Source organism: Narcine bancroftii, chromosome 6 (genome assembly GCF_036971445.1).
Source record: "Narcine bancroftii isolate sNarBan1 chromosome 6, sNarBan1.hap1, whole genome shotgun sequence".
Lineage (NCBI taxonomy): Eukaryota > Metazoa > Chordata > Chondrichthyes > Torpediniformes > Narcinidae > Narcine > Narcine bancroftii.
The window spans coordinates 250,042,443-250,057,207 of NC_091474.1; the positions used below are offsets into that span (position 1 = coordinate 250,042,443).

Here is a 14,765-nt window from a genome sequence, read left to right on the forward strand (position 1 = left end):
TCTCCAGAAAAGTTAAAAAAAGATAGAGAAAAAGCAAAGGCACAAACTTAAAAACCAAAACAAAGTGAAAGTAAAAGTGTGAAGAAAATGGCAGCGAAGAAAGAAAAACCAAAAACAACGGGAAGAAAAGAAGGAAAGACGTCGGAAGAAGAAGGTGAAGACCTTACCTGTCCGAAGAGGCCTGCTGCGGAGAGAGAAGCCCGCTCCCTCAGGTCAGTGGAAGTCCCGGGCTCGGGACTACAAAAATGGCTCGCAGAGCCGAGTAAAAGTGCGCAACCGCGCATGAAAAAAAACACACTGACGGGAGGGGGGAACAGCTGCGGAATCGATCTCCACAGCTGAGAGAGACACCTGCAGCACAGCAGCAGGTGCAGAACACAGACAATAACGACAACAAGAAAGAAGAGGGTAAAAAGAAAACAAGGAAACAACAGATGGTCAACCCAGAGGAAGAAGAAGAAGAACAGAAAGAAGTGGAAGAAGAAGAGAAAAGCAAGACAATGGATGTATCTTTTTTAAAGAATATATGGAATCAGTGAAAGAATGGCAATTACAAGAATTTGATGAGATAAAAAGAAGAATTAAGAATGCGGTACCGCACGGATGGCAGTCTCTTCAATCTGAGGCGCCTGCAAGCTCACACCAAGACACAAGAGAAACTTGTCCGTGAACTACTCTTTGCAGACGATGCCGCTTTAGTTGCCCATTCAGAGCCAGCTCTTCAGCGCTTGATGTCCTGTTTTGCGGAAACTGCCAAAATGTTTGGCCTGGAAGTCAGCCTGAAGAAAACGGAGGTCCTCCATCAGCCAGCCCCCCCACATCTCCATCGGGCACACAAAACTCAAAACGGTCAACCAGTTTACCTATCTCGGCTGCACCATTTCATCAGATGCAAGGATCGACAATGAGATAGACAACAGATTCGCCAAGGCAAATAGCACCTTTGGAAGACTACACAAAAGAGTCTGGAAAAACAACCAACTGAAAAACCTCACAAAGATAAGCGTATACAGAGCCGTTGTCATACCCACACTCCTGTTCGGCTCTGAATCATGGGTCCTCTACCGGCATCACCTACGGCTCCTAGAACGCTTCCACCAGCGTTGTCTCCGCTCCATCCTCAACATTCATTGGAGCGCCTTCATCCCTAACATCGAAGTACTCGAGATGGCAGAGGCCGACTGCATCGAGTCCATGCTGCTGAAGATCCAGCTGCGCTGGGTGGGTCACGTCTCCAGAATGGAGGACCATCGCCTTCCCAAGATCGTGTTATATGGCGAGCTCTCCACTGGCCACCGTGACAGAGGTGCACCAAAGAAGAGGTACAAGGACTGCCTAAAGAAATCTATTGGTGCCTGCCACATTGACCACCGCCAGTGGGCTGATATCGCCTCAAACCGTACATCTTGGCGCCTCATAGTTCGGCGGGCAGCAACCTCCTTTGAAGAAGACCACAGAGCCCACCTCACTGACAAAAGACAAAGGAGGAAAAACCCAACACCCAACCCCAACCAACCAATTTTCCCCTGCAACCGCTGCAACTGTGTCTGCCTGTCCCGCATCGGACTTGTCAGCCACCAACGAGCCTGCAGCTGACGTGGACATTTACCCCCTCCATAAATCTTCGTCCGCGAAGCCAAGCCAAAGAATAAGGGAAACTGCATACCAAACCCTGCTGGAGTTGGCGAGTTTTAGTCGTAAGTCTCCACGCTCTTCCAGGTTCTGTTTTGCTATAATTTCAGTTGCGTGGCTAAAACGAGCTTCAACCATGTACGAACTTGTGAATGCAAGTAAAAATGGCTCAACTGCTGCATTAAACTTGGAGTATTTAGTAGCAGTATTTACATTGCTCCAATCGTCACTAAGGGTTTTACTTTTGAACAATGATTTAGCTTCGAGATCCACACACATTTCAACGAGTTCATCTTCTAAATGAAATTCAATGTCTGCATTTTGCATTTCCAAATCAAATGGTGTAACAATCCAGTCAGGTACGTGCATTTTCTCCAGGTCCTCGAAACGTACTTGAAAGTCTTCCCTTAATTTTTCAAGGTGCTTTATGTAGATCTCCAGATCACAGTCTGAAATATTTTCATCTTCTTCCAATCGCCGTAAATTTGAAAAATACTCAAAATCTCTATGTGCCAATGGAAATTTAAATTGGTCTATTGTGACTTGGAAACCTATGAGGATTGTTTGAGCTTGAATAATTGTAACATCTTTACCTTGCAGATGCTTCTGTACTTCATTAAATTTTGAATATAGATTTGCCAAATAGAACAGATGGATCATACACTTTTTCAACTCGTCATACAGTGAGGGTCCACATCCGTAAGAAACTCCACAGTTGAAACGTACAGGTCAACAAGTTTTTGTAAGCTATCACCTCTTGACAACCACCTTACCTCAGTGTGGAAAAATAATTGATTCAAAATTTCATCATTTTTTTCACATAACAATGCAAACAGTCGCGAATTGAGAGGATATGCTTTAATTTTGTTGACTGACCTGATAGAGTACACACTTTTAAGGCATCATGCAGTTCCCCATTGAGTTTCCTGGCAACAAGATTGTCACAGTATGTATATTGGGAACCTTTTCCTTGAGTACGGCAGCAAATCCTGTTACAACCAACCATTGCTGGAGCACCGTCAATCGGCACTGGAGTAATATTCCAAAGGGGAACATTGTGTTTCTTCAAATGTTGAAAAATTGTCTCATCTTTAATATCACTTGGCAAACAAAAACTTGTGAACAATGCCCTTTAGCCTTGGACTGTAATACCTTACATTGGTCATGAGAATATTTGAACTGCCAAATCTTGCTTCATAGAGTTGGATGGAAAACTTGCAATGTTGAAGCTCAGATGCCAGGTTTTCTCCAGATCATCAGGCCATCTCATCACTGCGTTGTCGCACTGTATTTGCATTTAATGGCATGCATTTTAGAACAGGTTGAGAGTCTTTTTCCATAACATTTTCAATCACATCTTTAATTGCTGATCATATGATCTCCTCACCAATATTATATGTCAATTTTCCTTTCTTTGCTGCATTAAGGGAGATACTGTATGATGCCTTCAGTCCTCCTTCATTATCAGCAATGCCAAGTGCTTTAAAAAATGACTTTAAATTTGGTTGTTTTCTGATTGTTTTTCTTTCAGCGCTTAAAAACAAATCAAGATCTTTATTTTTCTTATCAGAGTGAATCCTTTCAAGGTGGTCTTTCATCTTTGCAGGTTTCATGGCACTATTACTGAAAGTCTTTTCACATAACAGGCACACGGGCATTGTTTCATTAGTAAACGAAGGTACGAATCCAAATTTCAAATACTCTTGTCAACATCGCTGGCACTTATTCTTTGCATTAGCGGCTGCCATTGTGCTTTCAGGAAATTTAAACAGTAAATGCACAGCTATTAGTTGAGTAGGCACTGGCTGCCACTGGATTAGCTGGCGCCTATGGACAGCAAATAATGTGGCTGGGATACTCAGTGTAGCAGTGCCACAACCCAGACTTTTGTTATGTACTTGAAAATAAAGCTAAGGCTAAACTAAAATGTTTTAAAATGTTACATGACTACAATGCAAATGATGAATAATATAGTTAACACGTTATTGAGTATTTCAAAAATAGAGCATATGAGTGAAGAAAATCCAAGTCAATTCAACCATGTGGAAACAGGTGTTAAAACGGTCATTGTCTTGTGATTCCAACTAATAATAAATTATTATAACTATTATCAGTACGTTTCAGTAAACAGAATATAAAATAAATAGCCAATAAAAACTAACTATATATCAGAAATGTGTATCAGCAAGTTATATTTTATATATTTTTATTTCTTATACGAATGTCAGCTTTCGACCCCATAAGTTCAATCGCCCTCCCCCTCCCACCCCCAGTGTTTATTGACCCCCCGCCCCCCAGGGATTTTTCAACGCCTTAAATAGTCCATCAACCCCAGGGGTCAATATCAACCACTTTGGAGACCCATGTTCTAAACTCTAGCTGGTACAGGGCCAAAGCCATTGAAACCGCCTCATATGTTCATCCTCTAATTCTAATCCTATTCTTGTAAACCTTCTCTAGACCATCTCTAATGTTAGCACATCCTTTCTTAGATCAGGGGTCCAAAACTGCACCAAATACCCCAAATTTGTCTGCCAAACACCATATAACCTCACAGCAATACATCTTTCCTTTTGAATGCTCCATTGTATTTGCCTTCCTTACTACAAACTCAACCTGCAAGTTAACCTTTAGGGAATCCAGTGCCAGGACATCCAAATCCCTTTGGATCTTCACTTTCTGAATTCTTTCCCCATTTAGAAAATAGTCTACGCCTTTATTCCTTCTACTAAAGTGCACGACCATACACTTCCCTACCCTGTATACTATCTGCCACTTTTCCCATTCTCCCAAGCCCCTCTGCAGACTCCCTGCTACTTCTACATTACCCATCCCTCCACCTGTCTTCCTACCATCCACAAACTTGGCCATAAAGCCATCAATTTGTTCACTAAATCATTTACATATAGCATGAAAAGTACTGGAACCGACACCAGCCCATGCGAAACACCACTAGTTACCAGCAGTCAGTGGACCCAACACTGACTGATACAGACACTAGCTGTCACCGGCAGCCAGTGGATCCAACAGTGACCTGTGCGGACATCACGTGTCACCGGCAGCCAGTGGACCCAACACTGATCCGTGCAGGCACCGCCTGTCACCGGCAGCCAGTGCACCCAACACTGATCCGTGCAGGCACCGCCTGTCACCGGCAGTCAGTGGACCCAACACTGATCCGTGTGGGCACCACCTGTCACCGGCAGCCAGTGGACCCAACACTGATTCGTGTGGGCACCACCTGTCACCGGCAGCCAGTGGACCCAACACTGATCCGTGTGGGCACCACCTATCACTGGCAGCCAATGGACCCAACACTGACCCATGTGGACACCATCTGTCACTGGCAGCCAGTCAGAAAAGGTTCCCTTTATTCCCACTCTTTGTCTTCTGCCAGTCAGCCAATCTTCCATCCACAGTAGTGTCTTTCCCATTATACCAGGGCTCCTATCTTGTTTAGCAGCCTCATGTGTGGCACCTTGTCAAAGGCCTTCTGAAAATCCAAGATCACTGACTCTGCTTTGTCTATCCTGCTCATGACTTCCTCAAAAAACTCCAACAAATTTGTCAGGCAAGATCTCCCCGGAATCCTGACTTAGGCTTATTTTATCTTGTGCTTTTTAATGTTGGGAAAAAACTTTTCATAACTGCTTTCTGTTTAAACGTTTCTCCCTTTGTTACTTTTTTGTTGCCTTCTGATCCTTTTTAAAAGCTACCCGATCCTCCTGCTTCCCGCTAGTTTTCACAACACCGTATACCCTCTCCTTGCTTTAATGTGGTCTTTGAATTCCCTTGTCAGTCCTCGTGAAATCCATGAAAGTCACCACAGAATTTTTAGGTTTTTTAAAATTTTCCTCTTGACACAGGATATTCTAAAAGCAAATAATGAACATGTCTGAAAAATCTCACATTACTGTTAAGCTCAAATGCCAACACACAAATCCTCCAATCAACATACTACTACAATATGGAAAAAACATACCAACTAATTGTGGATGGAGTGAAACACTGCTGCTTCAGACCCATCCTGACAGTCCTTCACACCAGTGGCCCCGTCTAAAAGCAGAAAATGTCTAGTTCTTAATTTTTAAGATGGTTGGCAAAGTTGAAAGATAAGCAAGAATTTAAGCCATGTTCAACAATGACTACACCAACCCACCTTGTTATCATGTGCTTTAAACTTTTCTCTCACAGAAAGCTCGCTGGTTAGGTGTGGGAGTTCACTCCCTTCCTTTTCCTGCTTCTAATGTTATGTTTGTTCCATGTACAGGAACTTATGGACTTATTTCGATCGAGGAATTTGTTAGTTAAAACTCATGTCATCCATATATTTCCTCTTTCCCAAAGGGAAAGAAGTACAAGGTCTTAAAATTTCAATGTACAATTTAAATTCTGATAGCTAGAATGACAATTCATTTACTTGTCGAGAATCATTTACAATTACTGTATATACTCATGTAATAGTCGAGTTTTTGGGACCAATTTTTGGGGTCATATTTGGAGGGGGGGGGTCTACTTTTATGCTGGTCATACTTCTGACCACATTAAGTACATATATCGCTCAAGGTTTTAGGAGCTTGGATGGGTGGGTGGTTGGGGCCAAAAATGGCGGGGGGGGGGGGGGAAATCGACTTTTACATTGGTCATACAGAAAACGTGATTTATGTGTCAAAAAGGGGGTCGACTATTACACAAGTATATACAGTAGATGACCGGGAAACCAAATAATGCTTCAAACGGCAGGACACAAGTTCAGGTGTTTAATCTATTCATTCATTTTCTCACAGGATGTCTCTTTAGCCTAATATCTATCCTGAACAATCCCCACGCAGGATGATAATTGCCTTCTGGAACCACTGCAACTCCTGAGGCAAAAATACGCCAACATTTTGTGACCTTGATTGTACTTGTGAAGGAACAGCAATACAGGTTTAATTTTAACATTTCAGAAAAATTTGGATAGGCCCATGGATGGGAAGGCCATGAAGAGATATGGAATGGGTACTGGTCAGTGGGACTAGGCAGAATAATAGTTTGGCACAACCTAGAAGGGCCTGTTTCTGTGCTGTGATGTCATATATATTAAAAAAAATTTAGACATACAGTACGCTAATAGGCCATTTCGGCCCACAAGTCTGTGCTACCCAATTTACAACCTATTAACCTACACCCCCAGTACGTTTTGAATGATGGGAGGAAACCAGAGCCCTCAGGGAAAACCCACGCAGGCACAGAGAATGTACAAACCCCTTACAGACAGTGCGGAATTTGAACCTCGGTCCCGATCGTTGGTGCTATAAAGATGTTGCACTAACCGCGACGCCAACTGTGCCACCCTAGTACGTCAGCCATGCGTAGTTCTACAGTGAAATATTTCAAAGTATCGATGTGAAACCTAGAGAGGAACCTACCATTGGTGATGTTCTCAATGGCCCAAAATGGGACCTAGAGAGGAACCTACAACTGTGGCATTCGCACTGGGCTACTTTAGGACCTAGAGAGCAACCTACAATTGGTGGCATTCCTACTGGGCCGTTATGGGGCCCAAAGAAGAACCTACCACTGGTGGTATTGCCAATGGCCCGCTACTCCTGTACTTTAATCACAATAAGTGGGAATAAAGGGGATAGATGAAATGAATGTTTGTAGTGAAGGCTGAGTATTGAGCAGCTTTGTCCAGGAGGTGTGACAACCTGTCCACATATAACATGTGATTGCACTTGCACTCATACAGACAAGTGAGAAGTTTGCTTCACTTTCCTACTTGTATCTTGTACACAGTGGAATGATTGAGTGGAATCAGGGTGGAGCCAAAAATGTGGTCTCTCTCTCTCTCTGCTACCTCGCCATCTCAGAACCTTCTGTCCCCTATTGATTCACTGCTGACTGCCCCACCCCAACCTCCCCTCCAGCTTCCTCCTTCCTGTCATTTTCTTTTGTTTCCCCTCTTGATATACTTGATATCACCCCTTTCTCTTTTAGACTCAGGAAAGGATTCTGATTCTAAACGTTGACCATTTATACCCATGGTTGTTGTCTGACCTGCTGAGCTTGCCCACCTTCTCACTGCTACTTAAATTGTACTTAACTAATATACTCCAGCTACCTTGGGCATTTTGTGCAGCTTGTGACATTGCATTTCTAGTCAATAGTAATCCCAAAGATGAATGTTGGTGGTCGGGGGAAAGTGATGGCTTTCAATATCGGGAAGAGGGGTTACAATTTTTTCTTGAAGGTGGTTCTTGCCAAGGACCCAGCTCCTATGTGGTTTGAATCAATGTTGCTAAACCTCAGTCTCTATGGTTATAGAGGCCATGATGAATCACAAATTCTTTAGCCTAGCCATAAAATTTGTTCTAGACTCCAACATCGCTGAGTAAGACGATCTCTGTTCATTAATTGTTTAATCATCCATCATTATTTATGTCTGCGAGGTTTTAATCTGATGCACTGTTGGCTCCACCTATAGTTTGTCGATTGGTGAGTGGTCCCAAATGCTTGTGTGAAGTATCACTTGCGAAGTTGTTAAGGAAGAGTACTTGCTGTGCAACACCCCACCCCCCCAGTGAGCCTGCAGCTCAGATCACACACAACCTGCGGGAAGAACTCAGCAGGTCAAGCAGTATCTGTCAGAGACAAGGAAGAGTCAGTGTTTCAAGCCAAAACTCTTTATCATGATGAAATGTACAAGAGCAATGCAAGAAGGACGAGGCGAGAGGGATGAGGCAGGAACTCTTTGTGGGATTGACCAACCAAGCAGAGGTGTTGTATGACGGACAGATGCAGGAGAAGGAACTCATGTCACCCACTGACCAGTCCCCTCCGTCATGGATCATCCACTGATTCATCGTGTGTCATGCCTGACCCATCTCCCCCCTCCATGTGTCAACCACTGATCCGTCCCCCCTCCGTATGTCAACCACTGACCTGTCCCTTCCTTCCACGTGTCACCCACTAACTCATTGTCTCCCTCCATGTGTCACTCACTGACCCGTCTCCTCTGTCATGCACTGACCTGTCTCCTTCCCCGTGTGTTACCCACTGACCCGCCCCCTTCCTTGCATGCCACCCACTGTCTTGTCCTTTCCCTTGAGTGCCACCCACTGATCCCTCTTCCCTCGCGTCACCCCGACCCATCCTATCCCACTGACTCATCCTCTCCCTCCAGATGTCACCCATCTCTATTCTTGTCCTCTCCTTTTCCAGCCCATCTTCTCTCTCCATTCACTCATGACGCAGTCTTGATCTGAAATGTCAACAATCCCTTTCTTCCCTCACAGATGCTGCTCGACCCAGTGAGTTTCTCCAGGGGTTTGTTTCTTGATTCCCTCAGGAGTGATGGTCTACAGAATTTAATGCCAAGAGTAAATTAATTGAAATTTGATGTAATGAATTTAAACCTGCATGTGTCTTTTTGGGAACTGCTTTTAGTTATCTTCATTTTGGCAAGAAGTTAAAGTAGAACAGAGATGCTCCCTCTTAGCTCCACACATAATTTAAACTTGCCGTGATTTATTCTGTTATCATTGAGCCATTCGGACAGACCTTGACAGAGGTTCCTCAGGAACACATCAAAGAAAGGAATATTGATTGGTTGATGACTGCGTCGATGTTCTTCAATTTGTCCCAAAACCATCTGCAAGTGAGTTAGAAACGAAAGTCGAGTCCACAGGCATAAAGTCAAGTACAAGACAAGCTCATTCATCCTGATCAATGCTATTCCTTGTCAAAGATGAACATGACTAATTATGGGGTTTGTGCTTTACTTAACTCTCATTTGATGGGGTGGGGGTGAAGGACTGGTCTCCATTTACAATAAGTTTCTGAAGACACAGATATGAAACCTCAATGCATATGGTTCACATCACGTCAGCGTCAGAACTCTCCATGAATGTTAGTCAGGCTCAAGTTTAAAACATAGCTCTGACACAATAGTTTGAGGTCGGAAAGAAACATTCAAGACTTAGCTGAATTCAATTCGACATTGGCTTTACAGGCAAAGCCAGAGAGTGGTGGTGAATGATTGCCTCTCTGACTGGAAGCCTGAGATTAGAGGTGCAGATCATGGATCGGTGCTAGGTCCATTGTTATTTGTCTTCTATATCAATAATCTGGATAATAATGTGGTAAATTAGATCAGTAAGTTTGCAGATGACATTAAGATTGGGCCAAGAAAATTAGAGGAACAAATTTGTAGGGAGATAACGTATATGTGTGAAAATCATAAGGTAGTGATCATGGGAGATTTTAACTTCCCACACATTGATTGGGATACCCATAAGGTTAGAGGGCTGGATGGGCTGGAGTTCGTTAAATGTGCTCAGGATTGTTTTCTAAATCAGTTAATAGAAGAACCAACTTGGGACGGTGTAATACTGGATCTCCTGTTAGGGAACGAGCTAGGTCAGGTAGCGGACATTAATGTTGGAGAACAAATTGGGTCTAGTGATCATAATTCTGTTAGTTTTAGGGTAGTTTTAGGGAAGAGCAAGGAGAGGCCTAAAGTTGAGGTTCTAGATTGGAAAAGAGCTTTTTCCACTGAGGTTAGGTTAGATAAAAACTAAAGGATATGGGTTACGGCTTAGGGGGAAATTAGGGAGATTTCTTCACACAGAGTGTGGGAGTATGGAACAAGCAAGCAGCTCAATTTGTAAATGCATGCTCAATTTTAACATTCAAGAAAAATTTGGGCATGTACATGGATGGGAGGGGTATAGAAGGACATGGCCCAGGTGCAAGTCAGTGGAAGTAGGCAGAAAAATACTTTGGCACAGACCAGAAGGGCTTAAGGGCCTGTTTCCGTGCTGCAGTATTCTACGATTTTACCATTGCCACTCTGCTCATATTGGAAGAAAATAAAATAGGGCTGAAAATTAAGCAAACAATCAAGACTATTTTTGCATCTCTCACAAAGGACTCAAATAAATCACCAACAGTTTAACTACATTCCTCGAGAGAGAGATAGCTATACCTACTTATCAACTGTTGCAGCAGGTACGAACATGAGATAAAATATCTGTGGTAAATGCAATTCCCTTGAAGGTTTTGTATGGAACTTATTTAAAACAAAGGGAAGGAATAACAACAGGAGAGATGTTAATCTGGTAAGAGAGCAGTAAATTTGGGTTCAAACACTGAGCATCTCCTCCTGGAAAGATTATGGATAACTGCATCACCTGGTATAATGCTGACATACAGTACAACTCCGATTATCCAAAATGGTCGGGACCTGGCCCATTTCAGATAAATGTTTTTTTCGGAGAAAAGGTCTTTTTATTTTAAAAACAGCCCAGTAGCAACAGCAAATCCATTGTAACAGTGTTTAAACAACAGCAAACAACAAGGAAAGGCTTTTTAAACATTAATGTTTAATTCTCACCAAAGAATGCTGGCCACTGCTGATCGCCAACACTTCCTCACCAAGGCCCCACTCGTGCCGGGAGCCTGAGGGTCCTACACCTGCCCAGGAGCTTGAGGTCCCCACTACTGGCGCCGGGAGCCCGAGGTCTGCTGCTGCCAGCACCAGGACCCCAAGGTCCACTACTGCCGCTGCCGAGAGACTGACATCTCCAGTTTGGCTCCGAAAAATTTCGGATAAACGAGGATTTTGGAGAATCCGATTTTGGATAATTGGAGTTGTAATGTATTTTGTGTACTGCACTAGACACCAGATTCTGCAAATTTCTCATCACCCAAATGCTTCAATTGTTAGCCTGTGGGTCAGGATATTAATTTCAACTGGTTTGGAATTAGGATCGCTGAGAGGCATAGATGGTGGGGTGGATAGCCATTAGCTTTTTCCCTGGGCAACAGTGGCAAATAGAAGAGGATATCTGTTTAAGGGATATAAGTTCAGGGGAAACATCAGGGACAATTTTTTTTTTTTATAAACGCAGAGAGTGGTGGGTGCCTGGAATGCATTGCCAGGGGTAGTGGTGAAGACTGGTACATTCTCCCCATGAACTGCATGGGTTTTCACTGGGTGCTCCGGTTTTCTCCCTCTCCAAAATATACGGGATTAGCAGGGTAATTGGGTGTAATTGTGAGGCATGGGTTTCAATGGCCGTAATTTACGGTAAATACATTTTAAAAACAGCAATTATCCACAATGCACTCCACCTCTGGGCCAATCAACCCTCCATTGATCCATATTGAAAACCCCTATAGATCAGGTCAATGCTTGACTCATTGGTTAACTAATTTTTAAATATAAACCAATGAACACCCAGGCAATTTCTGGAAAGGCAGCCAGTTGCTGCAGAAGTGCACTCCACTGCAACTTTCAACATTTTTACAATAGACTGGAGAATATAACAGCCGGAAGGAGAGAGTCAGAGAACCACCTTATACCTGTATACACCCAGCGAGGATACTTGTGGTCATTTTCTTGTACAGGCTGGCGTATTTCTCACAGTCACTGACCAAATCCCGGAGCTCTGCAGCCAGCAGTAAAGTCGAACAGTGCTTGTCCAATGCTTTGGACAGGGTTTCCTTTGACCCAAGCCGACACATAACGACTGCATAATCCTTGTTCACTGTCGCTAGTCTATGTAGAAACCTTATAAAATCCTGCAGCACCTGAAGGCAAAGAGAATTAAATGAAGTTTCAATAATTATTTCAGATTATTGATCTTACATGGGGAGGTCCAGTAATGAAATTAGCAGCACTCCCTGTGTCTCAGTGAACTGCCTCATGAAATTACCCAGACCAGGAACATCTGAGATTTAACCCAAAACAACAGTGACTTAAACAATCCCATGCAGGGAAACCTCATTGGACAAGTTCCCGTGCCAATCCATTTCCTTTGCCAGAAATGTAAAAACAACACCCGCATTAGTACCTGCTGTAAATATCTGGAAAAGATCCGTGATAGTAAGGGGTATAGATGGGGGGGTGACAACTGAATGCAGGATGGTTTTGATAAACCAAAGCCAATGTAAGACAGAGAGACCAATATGGAATTCTTACAGTTAAGACTAAAAGGCATTGAAACATAAGATGAGAAAACAGATCATGAAGACATATCCTATTAAAGTCTGTGTCAAGAGATGAGGAAATGGAAAGATTAGGGTTAACAGTTCTGTTCTTCCTTGAGGAAAGGATTGATGGTCCTAATTGTCCAGATCAAACAATGCACATTGAAAGTCAAGCATGGCACATGTTGAGGAGGAGGGGGAAGCAGGTTCAGACTAGGGCAGTACTCTTGTGATGCTTGATTCTTCATCCAAGTGTTGGTCAATGTGAAGGATCAATGAGTCATTAGCTGAAGGATTGGACTTGGTGACTATGAGTTTTCTCAGCCCACATTAACCTGATGCAATGAAACTTCATGGGATCTGCCATTTATATTTCCCCTCCTCCCCTTTACCACCTTCTTTCACTTTTCACAATTATCTCTTCACTTGTCCTCCCTGCAATTTGATCATAGACACTCTCTTACGTTCTCTCATCTATTTAATAGAACATGGAACATTGCAGCACAGTAAAGGCCTATACTTTCATCCATAGTCCAAGTATACTGGATTGGTCCAAATCCATGGATCTCTCAAGGCTGCCAAGCAGATTGATATGGTAGTTAAGAAGGCTTCATTTATCAGGGATTGAGTTCATGTGCCGTGAGGTAATGTTGCAGCTCTATAAAACTATGGTTAGACCACACTTGCAAATTGTGTTCAGATCTGGTCACCTCATTTCAGGAAGGATGTGCAAGCTTTGGAGAGGGTGCAGAGAATATTTATCAGCACGTTGCCTGGAATGAAGAACGTGCTATGAGGGAAGGTGAACAGAGCTAGGGTTTTTCTCTTTGGAGCAAAGGAGGTCTACAAGATTATGAGAGGTCTAGATGAGTGAATAGCCAGCACCATTTTCCCAGGGCAACAGTAGCAAATAAGATGAGGGGAGGAAAGTTCAGGGGAGTGTCAGGGTTGTTTTTACACAGAGTGGTGGGTGCCTAAAATACATTGCCAGGGGTGGAGGCGGAGGCCAGTACAATTGGGACATTTAAAAACTCTTAGACAGACACATGGAGCAAGAAAAATAGACAGTTATGGGTGTGAGGTAGGGAAACTTTAGATTGAAAAATATAGATTGGTACAACATCATGGGCTGAAGGGCCTGTACTGTGCTATCATAGTCTATGTTCTATACCAGTGACTCTGTTACCCATTATATCGATAGCAATCTTTGACGAAATGTTGCTTGATACAATTGAGAAATCTGGTCCAAGAGTGAACACATTAAGGAAGGAAATGGTCAATTCATAGAGAGGAGAGAAGATGATGCTGGGAAGGAGAGAATGAAAAGCCCAATATTTAATGGACACCCAGAGAAAAATGTCACGGTTATAAAGAGTGCAGGAATCCTGATCCCAGCAAAATGCAGACACAAGTAAAAGACCATTTTGTGCCTTCGGCAGAACAATGTTCTCTGGTAACTGCATTAATAACAAAATAAACCAGCAAACCTAGGCATCGTACCTCTCGATCATTACTGTAGGCAGTCATGGATGACAAACAAGGTTCAATACTTTCATGCCAGGGCAACAGGTCTTCCAGATAATTATCCAAAAACCTGCTCAGAATTCTATAAAAAAGAATCAAGATCACAAAAGCAGACAGCATTTAGATTTTTTTCTCATGCCCTCCCACCCACATCCATCTATGACCTCTTGCCTGTGCTCCTCCCCGGCCCTCCCTCCACCATTTTATTCAGGTCCCTGCCTGCTTTTTGCTAATACCTGGACCAAGAGCTCAGGCCCGAAACATTGGTGACGTATCTTTGCTACGTGAAGAAAGCTGCATGACCTGCCGCGTTTCTGTGCATTAAATTACAATCGCAGCATCAGCAGACTTTCTTGTTTGACAGCATTAGATTTATTTTTCTCTACATTAATTGATCTTTGTCGAATTTTGAATCAAAGGGAGGTTTTTGCCCTCCTTGACTGTGTGGCAAATCAAATTAATGGGCCATATAACCATATAACCACTTACAGCACAGAACAGGCCAGTTCGGCCCTACTAGTCAATGCCGTAACAAATCCCCACCCTCCTAGTTCCACTGACCAGCACCCGGTCCATACCCCTCCAGTCCTCTCCTATCCATGTAACGATCCAGTCTTTCCTTAAATGTAACC

At 43.2% G+C, this 14,765-nt stretch overlaps 1 protein-coding gene across 6 annotated transcripts in view; it reads right to left on the reverse strand.

The window, feature by feature from the left end:
• Positions 1 to 14,765, reverse strand: part of LOC138737226 (cullin-9-like) — a 316,560-nt gene that overhangs the window by 171,677 nt on the left and 130,118 nt on the right. For 5 of the 6 annotated variants that reach the window (XM_069887919.1, XM_069887917.1, XM_069887914.1 and 2 more), the window contains 3 exons: positions 14,110 to 14,215; positions 11,983 to 12,210; positions 9,139 to 9,268 (listed from right to left, as the gene is read on the reverse strand). In XM_069887919.1, the coding sequence (XP_069744020.1) occupies positions 9,139 to 9,268; positions 11,983 to 12,210; positions 14,110 to 14,215 (464 nt within the window). The remainder of the gene's footprint in view (positions 1 to 9,138; positions 9,269 to 11,982; positions 12,211 to 14,109; positions 14,216 to 14,765) is intronic. The other variant, XM_069887915.1, reaches the window with a different exon arrangement.